Consider the following 8334-nt stretch of genomic DNA (forward strand, 5'->3'; position numbering starts at 1 on the left):
TGGGTGTGGGTGTGTGTGTGTGTGTGTGTGTGTGTGTGTGTGTGTGTGTGTGTGTCCGCTACAGTGGTTGCCAAGGGCCTCATAAGTTGGGGCTCCAGCTGATGTAGGTCACAAGGGACCATCTCCCTTTCGAGGCTGCATCTCTTGCTCGGCAGTGTTCCCTTTCCTTGGGCAGCTGCTGGATGACTGGGCTTTTCCAACAGCTCCCGACCCAAGCGCAGCCTCATCCTGGTCTGTCTTGGTCTTGTCTCTGGTGGTCTCATAGGCCCTGGTGTCTCTGTTGTCTGGCCTCAGATGTAGAGCTGGTGTGAAAGGGAAGCCACAGCTCCAAATATGGGTTTTAGGGAAGCGAACTTAGACCCTTTCCAGCAGCTCCACCCTGATGCTTCCCTCTGGCCATAGCGCATGGACCTGGACCGCAGGCGGGAGGAGGCGCGGAACCCCAAGCGGAAGCCGCGTCTGATGGAGGAGGACGAGCTGCCATCATGGATCATCAAGGATGATGCGGAGGTGGAGCGCCTAACTTGCGAGGAGGAGGAGGAGAAGATGTTCGGACGCGGCTCGCGCCACCGGAAAGAGGTGGACTACAGCGACTCGCTGACCGAGAAGCAGTGGCTCAAGGTATACATGGTACAGCATCGTTCTTCAAACCTACACTTTGCCTATTGGGGACTGGGGCTGTGGGTGGGAGCAGGGGGCAGGGGGAACGGCGTGGTTCTTAGCAGCTCCAGTCAAATACCAATGCAGGGTTTTCAGCACAACAACTCTCCTACCAATCACAAACAGCAGCCAGTTCTCTTGCAGTCCCATTTGAGACAGGTGTAACATGGTTCCCCCAGGGGAGGTGAGGAGCAGGGACTGGGAGATGTCACATCACCCCATCTTCATGCTCCAGAGGCTTTTAATAATTTAAATCGTGCCACCAGAAAGCGCTACACAACCAGTTGCTGCCTGTCTTTGCTCAGGGGCACTTGCTGTGCTGCTGAGCCCATGTGCTCTGAGCCTGTACCTGGTGCCCTCTGCCAAAAGGCAGATTTGTAACTAGCAGCCACGGGGAGGGAGGGGGCTGCTTCAGCTAAAGAGTTCATTATTTCCAGGTGGGTGCTTTGAGAGGCTTTAACTGTCAGAGCCTGTCCAGCCAGATTCCTCCCTGCAGGAAGAGAGAGTGGATTCCTGCTTCAGAGGCGTTCTGCTTCTGCCATTCATCTTTAAAAGGCCTTTGTGGTCACCCCAAAATCCCCTGGACAGCTGGCATCTCCCAGCTTGATGTATCCATGCAGGGCATTGAGGAGCCAGTCTGATCAGCTGGACATCCTCAGCAGAAAGCAGGTTCCCTCCGTGGCACTCTGCTTTTGACAGGAAAAACCCCAGCCCTTCACATTCCTTGAGACGAGCAAATTTGCCGAGCTGAGGTAGAGTCCATAAGACTCTCCAGGAACAGGAAGCTGTTTTGGTCCTGTTGCTGAACAGCAATGTCGTTATAAAGAGATCTGTCACTCTTTGCCCTGGGTTTGCAAGCAGTTGTCCAGTCATTTGTTGGAGGGGGCTCTAGCAAGATGGCTGGGTTGGAGCAGGATGTAGATGACAGTCTCCTGGTCTGTAACAGAGCAGGAGCTGACTCCTCAGTGTGGGTGGGGGGTGTCACATAGTAATCCAAGGGCAATTTGAGCAGATGTGGTCCCCACTGTCCAGTCCATAAGGCAGCTAATCAAACTTCATGGCAGTGGCCCACACTTGGCTTTTCCTAGTAAAATCCCACGCCTTTGCCCCTGTGCCCGGTACCCTCGGTATTAGCTGTCCCCTGTCCCTCCTCGGCCAGGCAATTGAGGAAGGCACCCTGGAGGAAATCGAGGAAGAGGTGCGTCAGAAGAAGTCCTCCCGCAAACGCAAGCGGGACACAGATGTCGGCTCAGCCACACCAACTACCAGCACTCGCAGCCGGGACAAGGATGACGACAGCAAGAAACAGAAGAAGCGTGGACGGCCCCCTGCTGAGAAACTCTCCCCCAACCCACCCAACCTCACCAAGAAGATGAAGAAGATTGTGGATGCTGTGATCAAATACAAGGACAGGTAAGGGACCTGCAGCAGATGCTCGCCTCAGCTAGTTCAGGAGAAGGAGCACGGTCTGAGCACAGAATTGGGAGCTAAGGGCACCCAAGAGCTCCTGCCTGGATATAGGTGCTCTGGAGATTAAGGCCACATGATTCCTTTTGCTTTGGTTTCTCCATGTATAAAATGGGAGTTGGTTTCACTCGACTTACTGAGAGTAAGTGGGTGAGGCACTGAGAATCCAGAGCTGAGGTTTCTGCATCTCCCAGTGGCTGTTAAAAATGAAGGGTGAGTTGCCTTGGGGCTGTCCCAGCCCTGTCATCTTGCTGCCCCTTAAAAGCAGCAGCAATTGCATCTAGCAGGTTCAACGAAGAGAGGCAGCTGGGCCAGGACACATGCTGTAAGTTCTAAGAAGTCTAACTGTAACTGCCTCACCTGTGGCGACTGCTTCCTTCCCACTGCACCTTGGGCTGATTTCCTTGGTTTCCCTAGGGTTGGAGTACCCTCTTTGTGCCTGTTAACACGTGGCATGCCATCAGCAGCCTCCATTCCAGCCCTGACAGTTGTCCTCTCCTGTGGCATTCGCCATGCATCATGTGACTTCTCCCCCTGCAGCTCTCAAGTTGTGGCTCCTTTGCCTGGCACTGCTGGGCACTGCCGTGGCTCCTTCCTTCTGAGCGGATTTGCAATTTGGGCCTCCACAACACAGGAATGAAACTCAAGTGCGTGGCCCATGTGGAGCAGTTCCAGAGGCTAAAGCCATCTCCCATTGGGGAGTAGGATGTTGCTCTCAGCCTGCTGCTGCACAAGCAGCCTGTCTGCCCTCTGCTTCTTATTCATTGAGACAGCCTGGAAATGGACTGTGGGTGGAGAGGGAGGGAGTGTCTTGGCTCTGTTCACTAAGAGTCTTAACTGCAGCTACTGGCAGCAGCCTTGGAGGAGATCCCAGATTGTAGAGGGCCAAACTGGCTTCCACTTTGCTGGGAAGCTCTGGGGTGCAGCCGGTCACATCATATCTCAGTAGTATGGGAAACACCAAGGTTTTTCTCTGTCCCATTCCAGGCAGCGCCTTGACCTGGTATGACCATGGGCTCACAAACCCCTGACTCAATTGTAGCTCATCGCTTTGCCACCCAGGGGCTGCCCTCTCAGGAAAGGAGAGAAAAGACAGAACTTGGTCACTGATCTCGTGTTTCCCTTGTTTTGCAGTAGTAGTGGACGCCAGCTCAGCGAAGTTTTCATCCAGCTACCTTCCCGCAAGGAGCTGCCCGAGTACTATGAGCTCATCCGCAAGCCTGTGGACTTCAAGAAGATCAAGGTAACAGCACCCTGTTCCATCCCTGCCCACAGGAGATAATCTGGTAGTGACCTCACTTCTCTGCCAGGACCACACCTAACACAGGATTAATGATGAGCGTGGTTACAAGCTTGGTCTCTCCTGAACACTTCTGCCTACATGCTCTCCTCTCCTGCAGCTCTTACCATTGCTTTCCTGCCATCCTAACTACAGCCTTCTTAAACTCCACCTTCAAGCAGTTTGAGTTCTTTGGCCTGCTGCCTTGTCTAGAAACTCTTCCCAGAGCTTTTGCCATGCTAATAGCTCCATGGAGCTATTATATGTCCATTTGATCTTGTATTACTAGTTCTTTTTCCCTCCTGGTTATGACCTCCGTGGGCGTCAGTATAGAGCTGAATCATGTCCTGTCTCAGCCTTAATTTTGTCAGTTTTGCCATTCAGAAAGCTGTTCAGTTTTGTCCTAACCCTAGTCACTGGTCTCCACTCTTCTCAATGCCTTGGGCAGTGGTACTGATGCTTTCTTGTGTCTGCTGGAGATACCTTGCTTAATGCACCCTAGAATCATCTCAGCCTTTGTAAAACTACATCTACTGATGGCTTGTGGTGCATCCACAATCAACGAGATGCCCTGTTCTTTTCCTCTGCTCTGTGAGAATCATGTACACAGTTCTGCTCCCCACATCTCCAGAACAGTGTAGAGTTACTTGGTGCAGAGAAGGGCAACCAAAATGATCAGGCGCCTGCAGCAGTTGCCGGACCAGGACAGACTAAAAAGGCCAGGACTCTTCAGTTTGGAAAGGAGAAGGCTGAGGAGGGATAGGATAAAGGTTTATAAAGTCATGAAGGGCATGGACCAAGTCAGTCAGGAACTGTTGTCTAACAAGTCCCAGGATACTAGAATGAGGAGGCACCAGCTGAAATGAGCAGGAGACAGGCTTAAAACTAACAAGAAAAAGGACTGCTTTACACAATGCATTCTAAACACGTGGAACTAATTGCTGCAGGAGGTGGTGAAGGTAGAGAGCAGAGCCAGGTTCAACAAGGGACTGGATAAATTCATGGCTGATAGATCTAGTAATGGCTATTGAACAGAATGGTTAGAGGTGTTTCCTCTGGTATCTCTAATGCAACAAATGATGGATGCCAGGGAAGGGTATTGAATAGGGGATAGATCATTAGAGATATCCAGTTCCATGCTGTCCCTTTTCATTCCATCCAGGAAGAGCACACACCAACTGCTGAAGCTTCCTTAGCCTGACAAAGGGTTTTTGAACCCGAAAGCTTGCTTAAGAACTATTCTCCAACCATTTGGGTTGGTCTAATAAAAGATATCAAATTCACCCAAGGAACCTTGTCTCCCTCTATAGTATACACTTCTGCCATTGTTGGAGACAGGATAGATGGAACATTTTCACCCAGTGTGGCCCTTATGTGGTCCCCAGTTCCTAGCACCTGTATAAGTCCCCAGGCACATGACTTTGTGCTATTAAATTCTGGCTTGTTTCTGCTGCACTGCTCCACAATGGTCCAATCCTCCTGGACAGTGATCGAGTCTCCTTGGGACTGACTCATCCTCCCTACTTGACCTCATCCACAGATTTCTGGAGTGCGTGCTTGGGTCGCTAATGAGAACGTTCAAAGGCAGGTCCCAAGAACAAGGAATGCTGTCAGTGGCCTCTCTCCATCCCAACGCCTTTCCTTTCTGCGGGACATGCTGTCTCCTTGTTCACTGTAAAGTTCTAGCATCAGTCACCCCATCTTCCTCCCACTGGAGGGTGACTTCCTGCGAGGCACAATATCGTATTCTTTGCTTTAGTTTAGATGGATTATGTCCTTCATATTGTTCTGATCAAAGAAATTGGCCATCCTTTCCCAGATGGATATTGGGTTGGTCTGATACACTCTGCCTTGGATAAACCATACTCCATCTTATCCCATTTCCCCATTTGTCTCCATCTCTTTGACTGTTCTTGACCTCAAGGTCTGTACAAGGTCCCCACACAGCACTGAGGTCATGCCAGTCTCCTCCATATCATGGGCAAATGTGCACAGGAGAAGAGACTTCCCTCATGGTCTGTGCTAACCAGAGTTGGTGGCTCCAAGCAGCTGTTTCTTGGCTCTGTAAGATGCTGCTATCAGGCTGGGCACTACATTTGGGTTTGGCATCTCCCTGACAGCCGCCATCTCCTCACAGGAAGCACAGACCTAGGGACAATGCGGGTAGGTCTCCATGGCTGGCCTGCATCATGGAGCAGTGGGGTCTCTCTGAGCTGGTGGGGAGTGGGCTTGGGATCATTGACTGTCCCAGGCAGCCTGAGGGCAGAGGCACATACAGCTAGCAAGTGAGCAGCCCAGAAAGAGGTATGGGTGGAGCATCAGGGACAGCAGCACCCACAGAGCCAAGGGGTGGAACAGGGAGGCTCTGTATCTGGCCAATGAGTCATTGCTGACCATGTCCCACGTGAACCTGACCTCACCCCTCTCTGCAGGAACGCATCCGCAACCACAAGTACCGCAGCCTGAATGATCTGGAGAAGGATGTCATGCTGCTGTGTCAGAACGCACAAACCTTCAATCTCGAAGGGTCTCTGGTAAGGCCCCACCCCATCCTGGTGCCTGACACATGGTGTGGGGTCCCCTCCCTCGCCCAATGACAAGGGACAGTGACTGAATCCGAACTCACTGGACTACACACCCCTTGAGACATTGCTAGTATCTTATTAGAACCCTCCAGCAAGTCGGACTCTAGAGGTTGCCCATTATGCACTAACCAAGGATTAAAGCAGTACTGTATCTAATTAAGGCAGGATTATTCCAAAGTACGAGACTCAACTCCCACTGTCTTCTAGAAAGTGTTGGGGTTGGGAGGAGTGCCATGGCTTGTGCACTGACTGGCACATGGAGCCAAGGGTTCCCTTCCCAGAAGTGACCTGCCCTGTCCTGCCCTCCCACAGATCTACGAGGACTCCATAGTGCTACAATCCGTCTTCACCAGTGTGCGGCAGAAAATAGAGAAAGAGGAAGACAGTGAAGGTGAGGACAGTGAGGAGGAGGAGGAAGGAGAAGAGGAAGGATCTGAATCAGAGTGTGAGTACTCTTTTGCTGCCGCCTCCGCTAAGCAAGGAGCATGCGTGTCCATGTGGGAGTGCCCCTGCCTCACTCTGCTCACTGGAGAACCCTCTGCAAGGGTAGCAACCAGGTAGAGAAGGGACCACATGACCAGGGACCCACCACTCCCCTCCCCTCCTCCAGTGCAGGGGCAGCATGTTCAGGGGAAGCTCACACTGCCTCTGTGTTCTCTGTTCAGGGGACAGGGAGCAGATGCCAGGCTCTAGGGTGGCCTGAGCAGAAAGCTAGGAGGTGATAACAGGGCAGATGGGGAATGCTTCTCTCCTCCCTGTTGCTTTTGAGTCCCCAGCTCCTCAGGCAGCTAAGTTCAAGGACAGCATGAGCCGTACTGGTGGGGGGCAGTGAGGTGGTTGTGGTGCAGGTGCCTGTGGGGCTTGCAAGGCATGGGGTGCCTGCGGGGAGCTGTAGCAAAAGACGCCAAGTTCGCACAGAGGTGGGATGCATCCACTGCATGTTCCTGTTAACAGGGAAGGGATGACATAACAGAAGCACCGTGGTCACATGGCGATGCTGCCTCAGAAGGGCACCAGGCCCAGACCCAAGCACACATTCAGTCTTGCTATTACTGTGTCTCCTCATTCCTCTCTGTAGCTCGATCTGTCAAGGTGAAGATCAAACTGGGACGGAAGGAGAAGGCACAGGACCGGTTGAAGGGGCGCAGGCGTACAAGTCGCGGCTCCCGGGCCAAGCCAGTGGTCAGCGATGACGACAGTGAGGAGGAGCAGGAGGAGGTAATGGCAGAGCTTCACCCTGCAGTTGCAGGCGAGTCGGGACAGGCACCTGGATGCCTGTGTGCCACAGTGTATAAACAGCAGGCAGGGCAGGCATGTGGCTCCCTGAGCTGCTGATCAGTCTCCAAAGCCTCAAATTCCTCCCTGGGGAAACATGCATTGTTTGGAAGGCAGCAACTCTGCTTCCAACCCCCCTCAGCATTTCCTCTTGCTTTCCAGGATCGCTCAGGAAGTGGCACCGAGGAAGATTAAGTGGCATTCCACACCCCAGATGAGCGCTGACTGTTCCAAAGTGGAGATGCTGTATTCCCTTAGCTCTAACGGGTAGCGACACACGTAGTTCCAGACTCAAGTAAAACTGTATAAAAACTCTTCCATATTTATACTGCAGAGAGGATGTAGGACTGTTTGTGTCTTGCCTTGTCCTGGCATCGGTAGCGTTTGTAACAGCATTAACTGTTTAAAAGAATTATGAATTGGGGAACACTTGATATCTATTTTTTTTTCTTTCTATGGCAGTACTGTTTCAGTCGCAGTATCGAATCACTGTAGTTTTAAACCGTGGATGCATGTGCGTAGCAGTCCACTCCTAGTACTGTATTTTATGAAGCAGGTCCAATCGCCCGCTGCCCGCCAGTTGACGGGAGGGTGGCCGTGGTGACTGTGTGTGTCAATGTCACTGGATTTCAAACAGTAATAAATTAAACAAAAAATGGCTTTGAGGGGTTTTTTTTCTTTCTGACTGGGTGGGGGTGGGGGGTTTCACCTCTGCTCAGTTCATTTGACATTTTGAAGCAGCCCCCCCCATAGCATGGTCTATCTGCAGGTGGGTCCCTGCCTTGCTAAGCCAGACCCACCCCACTTTTGGTTCCTGGCAGCAGAAAAGGGGGGCACCAAGCAGCATCATGGTAGTTCTACCCAGGGTTCACACTAGACCTGGGCTATTTCAGCAGTGCTGAGGCCAGCTTTTACAGTATTTTTTGTGCCTCTGCTCCAGGGCACCAAAGTGACACCCGCCTGTCTGCTTAGCATGCAGAGTCAGGCAGACAGCTGGAAGCACAGTGTATCCAGATGGTAGTCAGACTCCAGTGTTTTTCCCAGCCCTGGAGCAAGTCCCTCAGGTGG

At 52.1% G+C, this 8334-nt stretch overlaps 1 protein-coding gene across 11 annotated transcripts in view; it reads left to right on the top strand.

Moving 5' to 3' along the window:
• SMARCA4 (SWI/SNF related, matrix associated, actin dependent regulator of chromatin, subfamily a, member 4) overlaps positions 1–7924 on the top strand; it is a 52203-nt gene extending 44279 nt beyond the window's left edge. For 3 of the 11 annotated variants that reach the window (XM_025203849.1, XM_006023383.3, XM_006023386.3), the window contains 7 exons: positions 403–630; positions 1820–2073; positions 3262–3370; positions 5839–5940; positions 6304–6436; positions 7070–7209; positions 7429–7924. In XM_025203849.1, the coding sequence (XP_025059634.1) occupies positions 403–630; positions 1820–2073; positions 3262–3370; positions 5839–5940; positions 6304–6436; positions 7070–7209; positions 7429–7461 (999 nt within the window). In that variant the 3' untranslated portion in view covers positions 7462–7924. Of the gene's footprint in view, positions 1–402; positions 631–1819; positions 2074–3261; positions 3371–5838; positions 5941–6303; positions 6437–7069; positions 7210–7428 lie in introns of those variants that run through there. The other 8 variants (XM_025203850.1, XM_025203851.1, XM_006023384.3 and 5 more) reach the window with 6 other exon arrangements.
• The last annotated feature ends 410 nt before the right edge of the window (positions 7925–8334 follow it).

This window comes from Alligator sinensis, unplaced genomic scaffold (genome assembly GCF_000455745.1).
Source record: "Alligator sinensis unplaced genomic scaffold, ASM45574v1 scaffold707_1, whole genome shotgun sequence".
Lineage (NCBI taxonomy): Eukaryota > Metazoa > Chordata > Crocodylia > Alligatoridae > Alligator > Alligator sinensis.